At 29.7% G+C, this 18,628-nt stretch overlaps 2 protein-coding genes across 2 annotated transcripts; one reads left to right on the top strand and one right to left on the bottom strand.

The window, feature by feature from the left end:
• The first annotated feature begins 5,853 nt into the window (after positions 1-5,853).
• LOC115704894 (uncharacterized) lies at positions 5,854-6,696 on the top strand. The gene is made up of 2 exons (XM_030632106.2): positions 5,854-6,201; positions 6,316-6,696. The coding sequence occupies exons 1-2, from the start codon at positions 6,099-6,101 to the stop codon at positions 6,525-6,527; spliced, it is 315 nt and encodes a 104-aa protein (XP_030487966.2). The 5' UTR covers positions 5,854-6,098; the 3' UTR covers positions 6,528-6,696.
• Positions 6,697-9,509: 2,813 nt separating this feature from the next.
• LOC115706916 (sugar carrier protein C) lies at positions 9,510-12,989 on the bottom strand. The gene is made up of 4 exons (XM_030634688.2): positions 12,480-12,989; positions 12,009-12,331; positions 10,283-10,912; positions 9,510-10,185 (listed from the first exon to the last, which is right to left on the bottom strand). Exons 1-4 carry the CDS (start codon positions 12,610-12,612, stop codon positions 9,712-9,714), a joined length of 1,560 nt encoding a protein of 519 aa, XP_030490548.2. The 5' UTR covers positions 12,613-12,989; the 3' UTR covers positions 9,510-9,711.
• Positions 12,990-18,628: the final 5,639 nt, after the last annotated feature.

Below are 18,628 nucleotides of genomic sequence, written 5' to 3'. Positions count from 1 at the left end.
TGAATGAAACCGACTTCAGCTAGTTGCATATGTGTTGTTAATATTATCGAATTTATTGGATTATTTGCAGGTTGTTTCCACTATAAATACGTATTAAGAACTGAAAGACAACATAACCTCACAAAATAATATTTACTTATTAGGCCATAAAAACTAGGAATAAAGAAATGGCCAATTCTAACATCAAAACTCTTTATTTGATTTTCATGATTACTCTTCTTATAACTTTCACAATCGCTGAAAGCCGACAGACTGGAAGTAAGTGTTTAAAATTATAAATGTAAAACTAAACTGAAATATCAATTGATTAAAATTAATAACAACATATTATTCAAAGTTAGTTTATATGTAATAACACATGCATTTATTTCTTATATAATTGAGCTTCTTTTTTCTTTGTTTTTTTAATGGAAGAATTCACCAAAAAGGCAACAGTAGAAGCTGCCACTCCAAACTGTAATTCAGTTTATTCTGTTGAAGCTGGAGACTCTTGTTTTTCAGTAGAACAAGGGTTCCAGCTGTCAACCGATTTCTTCACTGCGATCAACCCAAATCTCAACTGCGATGCCCTCTTCGTTGGACAATGGCTTTGTGTTGATGGAACACTCACTTGAATTTCTTCTACCAATGTCGGAACAAGTTATAATAATATCTACGATTATCCTCTTTTTTATGAATAAAGAAACAGAGACCTAATATACCTGTTTCATTTCCCATTTTAATGAAATGTACTTTGTTTGTTTCTAGCATTTTATTTCTTGACAATATATAAGTCCATGAATAAGACTGATCCCTATTCAAAACAAAGCCCTCTTTCATTGTTAAGTTCTTATATATTACATATATGAGCGCAGTCCAAAGCATTTTAGGCTATGTTTGTTAGGAAGGATGGAGAATAAGGAGGATAGACAGTTGGTGGAGGATTTTGAATAAGAATGAGGGAGATGAGAGTAGCAATTCTTTTTAAGTTATTTAGTAGAAGGGATGAATTGATGGAAGGATGGAGAGTATTTATTTATGAAATTATAATATTCTCAGTAATTTCTTAATAATATATTATGGGAGTATTTTTGTAATTTTAATAATTGAAGAAGAAGAGCATGAATCCTTCCATTCATAAATTGGGGATTTAGAAGAATTTTCTCTCCATCTACCTATCACTTTCCTCCCCCAATCCTTCTTGCCAAAACAAGTAGATTTATTGTCTCCTTCCATCTCTCTCCCTCATCTCCTCTCTATTCATTCACTTCTCCCTCTTAATGTTAATTATGGTGAGTTTGTGAATATTTTTTTAATTAAAAAAATGAAAATATTTTTTAAAAACTTGTTCTATAAAATATTTTTATGTTTTTCAATTTTTATTTGAGAATCAAAATTTTTAACAAAATAAAAAATTACTTTCAAAATTTTTATAAACATTTTTTTTCTTAATTAATATTTAGGACTCCGACCCTAACCTGAATCTTGGTTCACAGACTCCAACCATGGCTCTAGTCTCGGATTAAGACCACGACCCCAAACTCAGAGACGGACTTGAACTCGACTTAAATAAAATCAAAAAATAAAACTGAAAATAAAAGTTATAGAACACGTTTTTAATTTTTATTTTTAAAATTAAAAAATAAAAATGGTTATTGAATATATTTTTATTTTGTGAAAATAAAATTTTAAAAATACAATTTTTGCTTTCATTTTTTGTGTTCAAAAAATAAAAAATAAAAATTGCTAAACACCCACTTAATTTATAATTATATTACGATACATATTAAACCCTTTTAATTCCTTAAAAAGGAATGATGCACATATAAAGTGACCACATTGTTTATGTAGTATTGTGAGAGCCCTATCTTCTTTTAGTCATTTTAAATAAATAAATAAATAATTCATTCTAATAATAATAGTAGTAAAACTAAGAGCTTGTTTGAGCTTGTTTTCAATTTTTAATTTTTAAAATTATGTTTTCAATAGTAAGATTAAGAAGGGATTTTTTTGTCATTTTAAAAATTTAACGGTGTTTGGCTAATATTTTTTAAAATCTATTTTTAGATCTTTTTTTCCCAAAAAAAAAAAAAAAAAAAAAAAAAACTTCAATATACTATACCATACCACGACATGAATCAGTCTTTCCTTAGACCAGGCCTCGAACTAAGACTTGGTAGGGGTGTTCGCGGTGCGGGTGGTGCGATTTTTCACTATTTTTTCAAACCAACCCGCACATGCGATTTTTCTAATTTTCCAAACCGCACCCGCACCGCGATACTAAAAAACCGCAAAAACTGCACCGCAAAAAATGAAGCGGTGCGGTGCGGTTTATCCGGTTTGAACTATCACAATTTTTTTTGTTGAATTCATCATAAAATAATTAAACTATCATTAATATAATTATTCCAAAACACTTAAGAAAATACAACAAACTTGAGACTAATAAAAGTTATAACAACAACAATAACTCAATAATCTTTTTAAAGTTTCAACAACATACCTAAATCAAAATAACAAACTTGAAACTAATTAAGTTCCAACAACAATATAAATATACAACTAACATACTTACATCAATAGATTAAAAATAAAACAAACACAAACTTCCAACTCCAAATTTTAATACACATGTATTGGCTTGGGTTTGTTGTTAAGAAGAGAGGGTTTGTGAAGAGTTATGGATTTTGCCCTAAGATTTATAGGCTTGGGTTGGGCTCATATGTATGGGCTTAATAAAATAAATATAAAAATTGAAATTTTAAAAGATGCGGTGCGGTTTGAATTGCGGTTTAATAATTCAAAACCGCAAACCGCACCGCACCACGCGGTTTGGGAAAAATTCAAACCGCAACCGCACCGCGAATAATTTCAAACCACATTTTTTTTGCAGTGCGGGCGGTTTGAGCGGTTTGATGTACACCCCTAAGACTTGAGACCCGGACCCCGAACCCGACTCGACTGCGCGACCCAGACCCAGCCCTAGACTTAATAAGACCATGAACCCTAGACCTCGAACCTTGAACCTCGGACTCAGACCCAGACCTTGGCCCCAAACTTAGACTGGCAGTGCGACCCAAACTCGAACCCGAACCCCACACCCCGAACCTAAACCCAAACTCGTACCGAACCCAAAACTAGACCAAGACCCGAATCCCGCCCTGAACCCAAATGTCGGATCCCAAATCTCGAATCTCGAATTTGAAAACCTGAACTCGAACTCAAAATCCAAACTCCAACCCATACCCTGGACTTGGGTTTGGGACCCACGTGTATGCGAGAAAAAATGTTAAAAAAAATACATGTCAGAAAATTCTTTTATAAAATAGAAAATCAATTTGTGATAGTTTTCTGATTTTTGTTTTTGTTAACTCATTTTTTAGAAATTTTTTTGCCAAATATCCTTATTAGTTTTCAAAAGTTATTTTTTTGTTTTTAAAAATTGTTTTCAATTTTAAGTTATGAAACAGCTCCTAACGAGTAACAAGTACTTTTTGGATTCGTTTGGTACGCCGTATTACATCGTATTGTATTGTATAATATTATATTGAATTATATTTTATGCAATATTTTTATGTAAAACTATGATATTGATTTTTATGGACACAAATATATAATATTTTAATATAAATTAAAATTTAACATAATATTATATAAAAATATGATACATAATCCAATTCAATATAATACAGTACAATACAACTTAATATAACATACCAAATGAGCCCTTAAAGTCTAGTTCAAAGCAAACGAGCTACTCTTTCAGTGTGGTCCATCTATTTTATCATTATTTTTTTTTAATATTCATTAGTTCATGTAGTTTGTCTTTTGTATTATTTTTAATTTTGATTTATCTTGTTTATTTATAAATCTTTATTGTTTATTTTTTTTATATTTTTAGGGAATATTTTTTTATGAAAGAAAAAATAACATTATTTTATGTTGACGCAACATTATATATTCTATGTTTTCATAACATGAAAATTATTGTGAAAACAATGTGTAACAAACGTCTTTTCTTAGAAAAATCTTAAAACATTAGTTTGTAAAAATGTAAAAATAAAACAAAAATCTATTAAAAAAGGTTAATTTGTTCTTATTATTTTTAGGTATTTTGTAGTGGTGTTCATCCAATTCAATCCACACTTTTTTAGTCAAACAACATCCAATCCGCACTAAGTACGGATTTCATGGATCCAATCCGATCCGCATAAGAGTTTAAATCCAATCCAATCCAATCCGCAATAGTGCGGATTGGATCGATTATTTTGGATCGGTTATTTTTTTCATAATAAATTATTTAATATTTCATAGAAAAAAAATTAAAAAAAAAGTTATTGTTTCTTAATCTCCAATAATAATCTATTTACATCTCTATTTATATACAAATTAAACCAATATACGTATATATCAATATATATATACTTATCTTTAAATTTACACTAAAATATATATGTATCTATTACTAAAATAAATAAACTAGTATATATATATTTAAACTTTATGTGTATGTGTCTATGTGAATAAGAATTATTTTTCTTATATTTTTTATTACAAAATAAATAAAATGCACCAACTCAATACATTACTAAAAATGATTAAGAAATTAGAAGTTTGTGTCTTTTTTTAATTAATATATATTATATATTATATTTTTTTAAAAAAATATATATATAATTAAGTGCGGATTGGATTGGATTGATTACTTTTTGAGGTCAAACAACATCCAATCCGCACAAGTGCGGATTTTAGATTTTTCAATCCAATCCAATCCGCACAAGTGCGGATATCCGCATTTTGCAGATTGGATTGGATTGGATTTGATTTGATCAGATACTTTGTGAACACCCTTATTTTGAAATAATTCTTATTTCTATAAACATAATTTTGATATACAAAATATTCATATATATTTTTGGTGAAAGAAATACAAAATGTTATTGTAACATTAACATGTTATGTAAAGCAAGCCGTCTTTTGGGCTTGGGCTGATAAAATGGGGTCTCGATTAGTTTTGGGTACATGACATAAGAAATAGAAAAGACTATTAGGTAATGAGTGTTAAGATATTGGTTTGGTTTGGTTTTTTATTAGTTTGTTAGTTAGGCTATGTTTCGGGTAATGAGTGTTATGGTAGATGTAAAGCTAGAATAACAGTTTCTATATTTCAACTGTTTAGTTAGTTAGATCGTTACCAGTCAGCCGAATCTAGTCCTCATCACATATACATTATTGGACATGATGGGTTTACTTTTTATTACTTCATTGCAAATGTCTCACAGCTTCATTTCATTCATCTAGCAAAGAACAATGTTTACAATCTTTAATTTGCAACGAAAAAATGAGTGTGTTTCCTTTCCTTCTATACTAGCTAAATGTTGGCTCTTTCTTTTTTTTTTTTTTTTTTGGTTTCTATTTTTGTTGGAGTTGGACTAAATTAATTTAGTAGAGTAAGTCCCAAATTAGAGTTAATGTGTGTAAATAAAATACTTTATATAAAATGAATGAGTAATCCGCTAATTAGATTTTTTGTATAAATGTCTATTATTTTATTAGTGTTTTACTATTTTGTCAAAAAAAAAAAAAATTAACTTGACCGTTGATATCAACAAAAGTTTCTTATCTTCCATAGTATCTGAGTTTAACAAAAACTAATATTCCATTGGTTAAGCAAACAATAATAGCATTAATTAATTATTTAATTAAGACGGCCATATATATTGTACGATAGAAAGTCAATTAATTTCTCTACCTGGCCAAAAAAAATATAGAGGAATATTTGTCACCAACCTATCCATAAGTAACAGCCATATCGTGTTAATAAATAAGTTGGTCTATGTAACAATATGATATTGTTATGTGAAATGTGCTAAGTAGATCCTACATTATATATATATATTTTATGATATATTATAATAATCGCCACAATTGAAAATTCTTATTGTTTCAATCCACTACAGTTTGGAGCAACAATGTTTTTGTTTCTATAACCCTTATTTCTATAAATACTTGAAGAATTGAAGTAACTAATCTCACCAATATAAATTGAAATTATAATTATATATATTCAAAGACGATATATATAGAAATAAGATAACAACTCGAAAGACAATTATAATATGGCGAAGACTAATAATGCTCACGCAATATTGTTCTTTAACCTGTATTTAGTCCTCTCACTCATTTTCATCGTGTCAATGGCTGACGCCAAGCTTTTTGGATGTAAGTTTAGCTTATTTATCTATATATACATATGATTATATAGCTAGAAATATAATTGTGTTGGTGTTTTTTCATTATTATTTATATATAAACTTATTTTGTTTGTCTAAGCAGCGGTGTTTGGCAGCAAGGGAAAGCCGAAGCAGTTGAGGACCCCTAAGGTGGACTGCAATCAAGTGTATGGGATAGGGCAAGGTGATACTTGCTTTGCAGTAGCCCAATTTTTTGGCTTGTCCACTCAAACTTTTAACAGCCTCAACCCCAATCTCAACTGTACCACTCTCTTCGTTGGCCAATGGCTTTGTGTAAGTGGTACTGCAAAATGAGACCACATCCAATGCTCAACTATATATACTATATAATAATAAATGAAATATGCAATAATTAATCTTGAATGCATATGAATCCTAGCTATTTTTGGTTTTTTTTTTCTTTCTTAATTTCGTTTCTCAATGTAGTTCTTTGTTGTATCCAATATGAGGATTTTGCTATGTATCAGTTGGCAATCAATTTATGGTTTTTTTTATGGCTCCTATAAATATAGCTGCTCCATGGGCCATGGCTATGGGTTTAGTGAACGTCATTTTCAAAAGTGCATATAATTCTGGTCTAGTATTTTTAGCCACCTTATTTGGGTCGTAAATCTTTCCTCTTGCATGTGGATGTGGATTATGGGTCTCTTCCAGTAAATGAAGCCCAACAAAGTCGATGAAAGCTATAATATTTTTACTCTCTAATCCACAATCTTCTACGGTCTACTAATAAGTATAGTAAATGGGTACGCAGATCAGATAATGGCATATATATTGCTAAGTGTATATATATGTATGTATATTCCATTTTGGCTTCAAAACTGGAGGCAAAATAAAAGTCACAAAATCACGGAGCGAATCTGTCAAAGGCGCTCCCCTCCCTTTATACTTATTCCCTCTTTAGAGGGGCAGTACTATATTAATTTGCAAAAAAAAAAAGGACCTAGAAAAGATAGGTGCCAAAATGGATATATAAAGAAAGTAGTGCCTATAAAATCAATTTGGTAAGCATAGGATACCCGTAGGTTCTTGTGTATCTCTTATTTTAGATAAGAGAAAACTGGAAATTCCTCTTATCCAATTTAATCCAAAAACATAAGATGCTTGGAGGGGAAGTGGTAGCAATTCAATACACATATAAAGGTGCATTAGTATATCATGCAATTCTTCTTTTGCTTCATAATGAGGCCCGTGATTAAATTGACTAACAACTCATCTAAAATGTATTGTTGGCCTTGCTATTATCTATATATATATATGGGTATATGATTGATTGTATTTTATTTTTTATCCACTTCTTTTATACAATATGTTTATGGGTGTCACCACGAAGCTTCTTAAGACACACAAAAGTCTTGGAGGATCATTATTACAAGGGTAGAAATAAAATAATAATACAAAAAAGGTGAACTATACCCAAAAAGCATGTGAATTATGATTCCTCCACTTGGATGATGAAGTTGGAAGGAATAAAGTTAATGTATAAGGCAAATAATAGATCATTCATTTGATGAATCTCATTTCCTCTTTCCAAACAAAGTGGGTTCTGATATATTTTCCCTCCCAATTTCTTACTTTTATGTATATGGCTAGAAAATTGGCATATGGTTGTTGATGTTACAACATTTTGTTGTGGTTGAATTTTGTGGATGATGATTACAAGAATGATGCCACTAGATATTGTCATCACAAAAAAGGAGAAAAATAAATAAACAAATAAATAAGGTGATGAAATTGAGCCACTAAAGATGAAGGTTCTCACCAACTTATTACCTGAAGAATCAATTCAGAGTATATAGACTAATCGGTAGCCACTTCACTTAACCATTTTACATTTCACATAACTACATATCCAACGTATGACTATCATATCATGCATAGTCTCTCTCTTTATCATCACTAAATTATTCACTTTTTTTTTTCAATCCTCCTCGCTTCACGGGTAAATGTTAATTCTGATGATTTAATTTTTTATTTTCTTCTTACTTTTTCTTTACTTTGATGGTACCTTTATGACCGTAAGCAGCAATAATATAATAATTATTCAGAATTCTTATCAACTTAAATGCTAATTATAAATGTTATGGGCTTTTATATTTTTTTTTGTGTACAATTTATGATTTTTCTTAAAAAAAATATTTTATGAAAAAAATAAACAAGAAAAAGCTGAAAGTAACGAGAGGACTAAACAATTACCTTATTTCCGATATATTTTAACTTTCTTCAAAAAATTTCTATAAAATAACTTTTTTTAGAAAAAATTATATTTTTGAAAATTTATATCTTAAAAACCATATATATATAAAATCCCCCATTATTTTCTCTTTTTTATTACTTGGAAACATGGGTAATTTCTATTACCTTCAATTCCTTTTTTACTTTTGAGGCATATATATTAAGGGAAATTTTATTTGTATCCCACAAAATAATTACACACTAATATTTAAAAAAATTAAACCTAAAATAATTTTTGAAAATTAATTTTAATATATTTTTTTAATTTTTATCATATTATTTTGTCTTAATTTCAATATTTATTTTAATTTTATTTTCATAATTTTTTTTATTTTTTCTAATAAAAGTTCACATGTATTTTTTATTATAATTTTTAAATTATAATTTAATTTTATATGATAGATATATTTTTTAAAAAAATAAATTGAAAGAAAAAAATTATAAAAAAACTATTATAATTAAAGAGAATAATGACCTCTTGTTTTTTTTTTTTTTTTTTTTTGGAAGGGGAGGAATTAATAGCTCGGTGAGAATAATGGCTTCTTTTTTCTCACAAAAAAAATAAATAAATAATGGCTTCGGTTGTCAATACATGTGCTCACTAACCACAATATAAACTTCACATAGTTTTATTTTATTATTATTTGGAAAAAAAAACCAAGTGTTCGATTCCGCAGAACTACTACTACTCAAACCCAAAAACACCCCAAAGGATCAACTTTTTTCTTTTTTCTTTTTTTTAAGACTTTTGCAGCTTATTTATTCGCCACGTTCTCGCTTACTTCAAAAGCTTTTGGGCCACACCACATTTTGGTAAATTTTCTTATTTTTCTGATTAAATCGAACAAAGTCATCGTTTAAATAATTCAAAACCCAAAATCAGAAAACTGGGAGGAAAAAAACAAAGGAATAAAGAAGAAATCAGGAGAATTTAATGGCCATTTTCTGCAAAAACATGATTTAAGGGTAAATACGTGTACAGAAACTAGATATTTATATGTTAGTAACCAAATTAGACTATATTTGATTAAATCAATAGTGTTGATCACTAATAACAGCAATAACCTCCTTTAGATTTGGAACAATTTGTAATACATAAGAAAGCATAAATTTTAAGACACTGTAAACGTAATTAAATAAGTTCATAAAAACCATTTTCACAATCAAACAATTAAATAGTATGTACTGCTACGAAAAAAAACCTATAAAAAATAATAGAAAACACCATTTTAATCCAACCAAATTAAACATTCTTAACCATTTGAACACCATTGCCATCACCACCGTTAGGGTAATCTTCATGGGAGACAAACCTAGACCAGTACCAGTGGCTTCTCCAAATCTGGTTCATCTCTTCAATGGGAATACCTTTTGTTTCAGGCAAGAAGAAGTAGACGAAGATGGACATGATCACCACAAAGAATGCAAAGAAGATGAAGAGTCCAAACTTCAAATGGCAGAGCATTGTCAAGAAAATTTGAGCCACAATGAAAGTGAAGATCATGTTTACAGAAACATTGATACTCTGTGCAGCTGACCGAATTTCCAACGGGAAAATCTCAGATGGTACCAGCCATCCTAGTGGACCCCATGACCAAGCAAAACCAGCCACATAAGTACAGATGAACACTACCACAACAATGGCGTACCACTTGGGCAACTCTCCTGGGGTACCATCTACTCCGAATTTAGCTCCAATGGCAGCAGCAACCACAGCCTGAGAAAAACAAGAATAAGAAGGAAATTTAGCAAAAACCCAACTCAATTTATACACTAAAAAACATAATTACTACTAGCTCTGTTCAGTAATTAACCTGGCAAATAAGCATTTGAACTCCACCCTCAAGGAACAAGAACCTCCTACCCCATTTATCAACACCATAAATGGAAACCAAGGTAGCTCCAACGTTAACAACCCCAGTTATGACAGCAGACATAAGTGAAGCATCGTCTCCAAACCCGATTGTGTTGAACAAAACAGGGGCATAGAACATGATGACATTAATACCGGTGAGTTGTTGGAAGAATGGGATTAAAATAGCCATGCTGAGGTGTGGTCTATACTTCCTCTGAAGAAGCATCGTCCATGGATGTTCAACTAATTTTGAGGCATCACTAGCGGCGACAAGGTCAGCAAATTCCTCATCAACATTATCAATCCCTCGAATTCTTTGGAGCTTAATTCTGGCCTCCTCGTGCTGGCCACGCTCTATGATAGAATTTGGGGTGTCAGGGAGGACAAGAGATCCAACTGTAATGATGAGGGCAGGGACAACAGCTCCGCCCAGACTCAGCCTCCATCCCCAGCCACCTTCTATCTTGGCGAAGAAATAGTTTAGAACATTAGCCACAAGGATACCAATAGTAATGGAGAGCTGGAACCCAATGTTTAATGCACCCCTATATTTGTATGGAGCCATCTCCGACAGATAAAGTGGCACAGACTGCAATTAAGAAGACACCATTATTAGAATGAATTTAATATTTACAGCAAAACATTACTAGTATAGTAATGGCGGTACTGGACCTAGTGGTAAATGTTAATGTAGCAATAATTTAAAACTAAAAAATAAATAACAAAAAAAAAAGTCGTTCTCAGGACCACGTTGATGAGAGTTGTGACAAGTTGTCATGTCTCTAAAGAAAAAACAAGCGCTAAAATTTCTTAAGTGACATAATCAAAGTTGGAGATTGCAACGAAAGCTATGGATTATTCATTAATTAATTTTTTTTTTTTGAGAAATTGATATTTTAATGAAAAGCAGCTATCAGAAAGAAATATTCTGTTCATAAGCATGAGTCACCATGAGGAAAAAGAGTGCACAAACAATGTCATATGCAAAGAAAATCAGGGTAGTTTGACCAAGTAAATAAAAGCTTACTGCAAGTAGGACAAACCCATCTCGCTCATTGAAAGTAAACGCTCACACTTGAGTGTGGTGAGTAAGAATTTTTATTTGAGTTTAGCTTTCTTCACTGGGTACATTTTCTCACCAACCAAACAAAAAAAAATATGGCAAAGAAAAAAAATGAAAACGAGAGAAGAAATTCACATAAACTTTCGTGAAAAAGGAAGGAACTATAAAGACAAAACAAAACAAAAAGGTAGAAATCCTATATCTGGATCATAAACAACTTTGTGTGAAAAATCTTGTTTTGTCATATTCTAACAAAATTGTCAGATCTAAAATGCATGAACCACATTACACAAACAACTAACAAATCTTTCTCACACAATAATAAAAACAATAAGAATAATTTCAATCCCAAAAAGACATGTTATGAAAAAGAAGACAAGACAGAGTTAAAAATAATAAAAGAAAAATCCATGGGCAGAAAAATTAAAATAAAATAAAATTCTTGTTATTCCGACAGCACATTCTTTTTAATTTTTGAACCAAACAATTAAATAAAAATAGAAAGCAAAGACATAAAAATAAAAACTTCTTGATTCAAAACAAAACAAGACATAAAAACAAGGGAGAATATAAATATCAAAATTAAGATCTCAAAAGAAAAAGGATAAAACGAAAGATTTACCTGATTTGCGAAACCTATACCGAAACCAAGCAAGATACGACCAACGATCAACATCCAAACTTTTTGGGCGAAGCCATTGAGAATGGCTCCGGCAAAGAAGAGCAGACCGCCGAAAAGCATAGACAGTTTCCGACCGAATTTTCTGGTGACGGTGGAGGCCACCAGTGAGGATATCAGGGCAGCCAGATACAGAGAAGAAGTAAACATGGTCAGAGTTTGACTGTCGTACTGGCAATACTGATTGGTCGACTCTTCCGCCTTTTTCTTACGGTACACCGACGGGAAAAACTTTTGTAAAAATGGGTTCATCGACGTAACCCCACCTGCAAAATTCCACGATTAAATTGTTAGATAAATCGATTTCTACGTAAAAAAAACTAGTCCAAGTTCCATTGGGTAGAAAAAAGAAAGAAAAGAAACGGAAGAAAAAAAAACATGTATGGATACAAGAGGTTAAGTTTGTTACAGTACCTGAAATCCCAATATCGTAACCGAAAATCAGACCGCCCATGGCTGCAACAATACATGTCATGGTCACAAATGGAGTCAGTTTCCCCGGGTAGGACTTACCGGCACCACCGGTAGGTATTCCGACGGCTGGCATTTTCTTACAACTGAACTTTCTTTCTTTCTTTCTATCTGGGGCTAAGAGAAGGAAAAAGATTGACAGAAAAACAAGATTAAAACAAGATTTTCTTAAGCTCTGCTAAAATAAAGTAAATAGACAAAGGAGAAGAAGAGGAGGATATAGAGCTTTCGGAAGAGGCATGGTAGTAGGGGTATATATATAGAAACGGATACTCAATTTCCCAAGTTATTATGAACTGTTGAGCTGTCAAAAAAAAAATATTATTATTATTTAGAATTAATGAAAAGGGAAACCTGTATAGTTTTTTTTATGTATAGAGAAATAAATAATATCTTGTTTCTAATCAAAGGCAATTTTCACATGCACCCTCAATTATTTATTTATTTATTTTGTTTTTGAGGATAAGATTTTAAACCGAAGAGGAGTAAGAGGGAGTAAAAAATACTTGTCTACTTGTCTACTTGCTTCTACAATACAGAATTTAATTTTTGGCCGTTGGATAACCCTACTTTTTTAATAAAAAATAGAATAGTTATTATCTAACGGTGGAGGCATCAATAAACGTCATTACATCATTTCCTTTCTTTTTCTTATTTTTGATAAATAGAATTCCTTTTTCTTTTATTAATGGTTGGATAACATAACTGTCTGCAGTCGGTCACAGCTTACGAAAAGTATGTTAAAACTAAGGCCCTTTACACGTAGGATATTTTATTAATTATTACTCGTATCATATGAAAATTGTAAAAGATTTGAGGTTTGACATTTTTGGACAAGTTTTTTTGAGCTGGATTTATTTATTGGTGAAATTGATTAAATATCTCACCAAAATTTGCATTTGGATAATGTTTTTTTTTTTTGGCTTAGCTCATTTGGATAATGTTGTAGTTAGCAAATGCGGATTAGGAGAAAGAATTTTAGAAATTGCCAAATTTTATTGTGTGAACAAAGGAAAAAGAAAAATTAAATACGAAATGGATTAGAATTGGGGAGGAGGGAGGACTACTAGAACGTGACTCAGCGCCTTTATGCGGAAAGTGGCAGAGAAGAGAGAACAGATTTAATGCTAATGAAACGTATAGAGTATATACGATTTTCTGGCAATGGCATCGTAATTTTGTAAATTACATAACAGTGTAGGGGTATATTGGTATTTTCGCTCGTGGTTTAGTCAAGATACACGTGGCTATCCTAGGTGTAGGTATAGCTGGAGCTGTAGGGGTATGGCTCAATTCCTCAAGTCTCGGAAAACAGCAGGCGAATTCCTTTTTCAATTGGCTATAAATTGGAATAATACAATTAATAAAATAAGCAAATGGATGGTAAGTTCCTTTTCTTTTTCTTTTAGAATAAGTGGTAATTTCCTTTGCTTTTTCTTTTAGAGTAAGTGGTAGTAATTTCATTGTTTTATTTTTTTTTTGAAGTAGTAGCTTCATTTGGAAGACAGGAAGAGTGAAGGGTTTTAATGTTACTTTTTTATTTGGTAGGAATTAATTAGGGTTTAAAGGGGATGGAGATACGAGAAATTGTCCCTTTTTATTTTTTGTTTTTCAAAAAGGGAAGGTGAAATTGCATGATTCATTAACACAAATATTCTTTTTTTTTTTTGAAAGAATTAACACAAATATTCTTATATCTTAAACTTATTTCAAATATTATTTCAAAAATAAAACTAATTTCAAATATTTAGTATGATTGGAAAAAAGAGAAAAATTACCATTATAAATATATATTTTGACAAATTAATTCTTAAATTTTATTTTTTTGACAATTTAATCCTTAAACTATATAAAATTTGACAAATTTGTCCTCAAATTTAATTGTTTGGTAAATTAATCCTCAAACTTTTATTTTCTTGAAAACATAATGTTCTCACTCTTGTATTTTATTTATTTATTTATTTTTATATTAATTTTAAATAATTTTATATTAATATATTATCAAATTAAATAAATATATTTTTTTTATTTATAAGTATTTTTTTAAAATATGCCAAAATAAGAAGAAGAAAAGACAAATCGAAAAAACTTAAATAATAATATTATTTTTTTATAAAGTACCAAAGTAAATTATATATTTTAAAATTTTTTTAAACTTATGCTCCTTAGTGAACCCATAAAATTTTACCAAAGTTGATGCAAAATTTAAATAATAAATATATATATAATAAAAAATTATTAAAATTATAATATTATATATTTATAAATTAATAATAAAATATACTATAAATACTAAAATATAAAAATGTGAGGGGCTAAAATTTTCTCTAACTATTATATGAATTTACTAGTATTTATACTCTTTTTTCTTATTAATAATACAAATGAATAAAGTATATTTCAAATATTTTTTTTAAAAAAAAATTAATATTATAATAATATATTATATGAATACTTAAAATATAAAAATATTAACATGATTATCTTTATGAATGTATTAAAATTAAAAAAAAAATGAAATTATTTGAATTTAACACAAAAAATAAATAAATTAAAGTTGGAAAAATAAATAAAAATCAATAAAAGTGTGAATATCTAAGGGTGGAGACTTAATGTTGCTAAAAAAAAAAAAAAAGAATTTAGAGACTCTTTTACCAAAAAAAATAAAATTTGAGAACCAATGTATCAAAACTTATATAATTTAAGAATTAATTTATCAAAAAGTAAAATATAAAAACCAACTAACCAAAACTTAAATAATTTAAAGACTTATAATATAAACAAGCCTTATAAATAACTCCTCAATTTTTTTTTTTTTTTTGAGTGTATCGTAATAGTATTTTACAATTATATATTAGCTTAATAGTTTAAAGATCTTGGGTTCGTACCCATGACTTCTCCCTTTTCTCATCCCTCTCTCACCATTAAGTTAGCCTTAGTAGCTTTATCTCGGCTTTATCTCTTCAATTTTCAGTTATAAACTAATCAATTCATAATCAAGAAAGCAAACGAAAAACAAAATTTATCTAAAATTTACATGAATGAAAAATATTAAATTTATTATTTTCATTTTGACTGTTGCACACTAATTTGATAAATAAAATAAAATTTGGGTGCACCGTTTTGTCATTTTAAGACTGTTAGGTGAATTAAATAAAATTATTTACTTCCTTTTGAAAAAAAATTATCGCAAGTGATAAGTGAGCCTCATGTCTTGTAGTATTAACAATCACTAAAGTAGATAGTTTTTTTTTTTATTCTTTTTCGATACTTTATTCTTCTACTACTTTTTTTTTTTTTTTTAAAATTTCCTTTTTCCACTTGATTGTGGTTTGTGGGGCTTAAGAAATCTCAAATGTTTGTTACCTTTTATTTATTCATTTTTTATTCTATTTTATTTTAATTGAATTTATCATATAATTAAGAATTTTCTACTTCATTGCTGAAACAAATTAGAGTAGGGCAGAACATTTATACCCAAGAGTCGATTTCAGCTTTGGAAGCTGAGTTCAAGGCGATCCACCTTGCTCTAACATGGGCAGTGGAGCTAGGGTGGCATGAAGTGCATGTCTTCTCTGATGCAAAAGTAGTTCAGTCTCTAAATGCAAGGAAAGGGACACTTGACTGGAAGGTATCTAGTATTTTTTATTCTGTTGTTAATGTAATGAAAGTATTGTCGGTTGTTCGATTTTCTTTTATCAATCGTAGTTTTAATATTTTGGCGGATGGTATCTAGTACTTTCTATTCTATTGTTAATGTAATGAAAGTATTGTCGGTTGTTCGATTTAGCTATTTTGTATCAAGGGGAGGGTAATCCCCCTGTGATTCCTATCGACTTTCTTAATCAATGAACACATTGTTCTTTCAAAAAAAAAAAAAACTCATCCATCTGGCAAACCTGGTCAACCCGAACTCGCGAAATCCCAAAAAATTAGCATTTGAAAAATACTGGGTGAGTTCAAGTTCAACCTAGTATTGTAACGTGCCAAGTTTGAATTCTGAATTGTGACACCCTGAATACCCGAATCAAACCAAGACCCACCTAAAAAGCCGGACCATATATATTTTTTTTAAAACATCATTTTTTTAGTTTGATGAACTTGAAGGGGATTTTAGGTTGTATTTCATGAATTCTAGGTTTTGTGTGTTTTATAACTGTTGCTCAAGAGTTATGAGTTGAATTGAGTTGAGTGATTTCTAACCTAAAGCATGAATTTGTGGTAAGCTTTTTTAATACTTTGTTTTGGTTCTTGAAAAGCTTTGATTTGCGGTGAGTTTAAGCTTTTTTGGTTGTGATTATGTGTGTATGGTTTAGCATGTTTGAATTGATGTGAAGAGTGTTTAAGAACACTTGGATTTCGTTTAGAAATCAATTCTAGAACCTATGTGAATTTATGTGGAAATAGTAAATGTCAGAAAATTAAACATTTCTTTTTGTATATAGTTTTTTTCTTTCTTAAAATTTGTTATTTGTTATTTTTTTTTTATTTTTATTTGTTATTAGTGACATAAAATAACAATAATTTATTTTATTTTGTTGTTAGTTATGTGAATTTTTTTGTTCATAAATATTAAATAATTTAATATTAAAAAGTAACAAATTCAAAATAACCGATCCAATTCGTACTTTTGCGGATTCAAATAGATTGAATTTGAACTATTGTACAGATTTGATTGGATCCAAAAAATAAAATGCGCACTTAGTGTGGATCGGATGCACTATAAGCAAAATAGTGCGGATTGGATTAGATGAACACCCCTACTGTGAGAGCATAATGTATGGATTATATATATGAGAAGAGTTATACGAGTAAGGCATAACTAAGTTAAACTTGATAACTATAACTGAGATAAACCATATTAAAACCTTATATGTAAAAGCATGGCCGTCTTAAATATTTTGGAGGCCCTATTCTAATTTTAAAAATTGGGCCCCTACAATAGAAATGCAAATATAAATAATATTTTTAAATATTATTATACGATTATATATTTTACAAAACACCAAAAAACTCCAAATAATTTATAAAAATTGTTATTGATTGCAATCTAACAAAAAAATGATAGAAAAAAATATGAAAAGTTTGAAAAAAAAATAATAAATAGCAACAATGAATTTTTATTTTTTGCTTAAAAGCAATAATATAATTGAAAATAAATTTTGGAAATTGACATAAAAAATGATCAATAATAAGTTGTTAGCCCTTTAAAAAGTTGGGTTCATTAGAAAAATATATATTAGGTCCTTTATTTTTTGGGGCCTCGTGCAATAGCCCAACTTGCACCCCGCAAGGGCTGCCCCTGTGTAAAAGAAACTTGTGAGCATAACATGTGGGTCTATGTTATATAAACATTAGATGCAATGACATCACTATATATGAAATAATATGATAAATAGTGTGGTGGTACAGTAATATACGTATATGCGTAATGTATGAAAAGTAATTGTTATAATTATTTATACTGCATTATTATTTCTTTTTTGTTGGGTCTTAGCTCACGAGTGCTCTAATGTGCATGCATTAGTAAAGCTCTGTCAGTTCAGCCATGAGTTCGAGGGTTTTGAAGATGAATTGTACACGTTCCAGCCAAGCTAGACCACGAGGGTTGGGTCCAACAGGGGAATTCTGTAGAAACTCTAAATTTTGCTGCTTAGGTTAGCATGTATGAAATGACTTGTAATTTTTTTTTTAATAAATTTTACGGGATCACGAATAAGTAATGTTAAATATTTTAATTTAAAATAAAGTCTGTAAAATTACAAATTATTTATTTAAATTAAGTTTATTATTACTTTTAAATTACTTGGTTTATGGACCCCGATTAACAAAATTAATTAATTGTAATTACGACATGTGGCGTTCCTCTGAGTAGGACATACAGAAACTTAGGCTCATTATCTTTATTCTCTTAAGACATGAATCTATCCCATGAATATAGGAATTGTTGTGTGACTTGCAAGCTTGGAGATATACTGGATATATATCTGAAATTGCTAAGTCACATCCCTTAATTGGTCGGTGCATGCGAACAACCTGTGTGATGAAAGCTAGTCAGATATATATATATATATATGCATACTCTGTTTGGA

The sequence above is a fragment of the Cannabis sativa genome, chromosome 1 (genome assembly GCF_029168945.1).
Source record: "Cannabis sativa cultivar Pink pepper isolate KNU-18-1 chromosome 1, ASM2916894v1, whole genome shotgun sequence".
NCBI classification, from domain to species: domain Eukaryota; kingdom Viridiplantae; phylum Streptophyta; class Magnoliopsida; order Rosales; family Cannabaceae; genus Cannabis; species Cannabis sativa.
Note: the sequence above shows the minus strand (reverse complement) of the source record. Positions and strands in the feature narration are given on the sequence as shown.

What these genes read in the sequence shown, in the direction of transcription:
- LOC115706916 (XM_030634688.2), bottom strand. Translation starts at nt 12,612, where the DNA reads ATGCCAGCCGTCGGAATACCTACCGGTGGTGCCGGTAAGTCCTACCCG. An exon ending in TTACGATATTGGGATTTCAG is followed by an intron (nt 12,332 to 12,479) that starts GTACTGTAACAA and finishes GGAATTTTGCAG; the next exon opens with GTGGGGTTACGTCGATGAAC. An exon ending in GTATAGGTTTCGCAAATCAG is followed by an intron (nt 10,913 to 12,008) that starts GTAAATCTTTCG and finishes TCTTAATTGCAG; the next exon opens with TCTGTGCCACTTTATCTGTC.
- LOC115704894 (XM_030632106.2), top strand. Translation starts at nt 6,099, where the DNA reads ATGGCGAAGACTAATAATGCTCACGCAATATTGTTCTTTAACCTGTAT. An exon ending in TGACGCCAAGCTTTTTGGAT is followed by an intron (nt 6,202 to 6,315) that starts GTAAGTTTAGCT and finishes TTGTCTAAGCAG; the next exon opens with CGGTGTTTGGCAGCAAGGGA.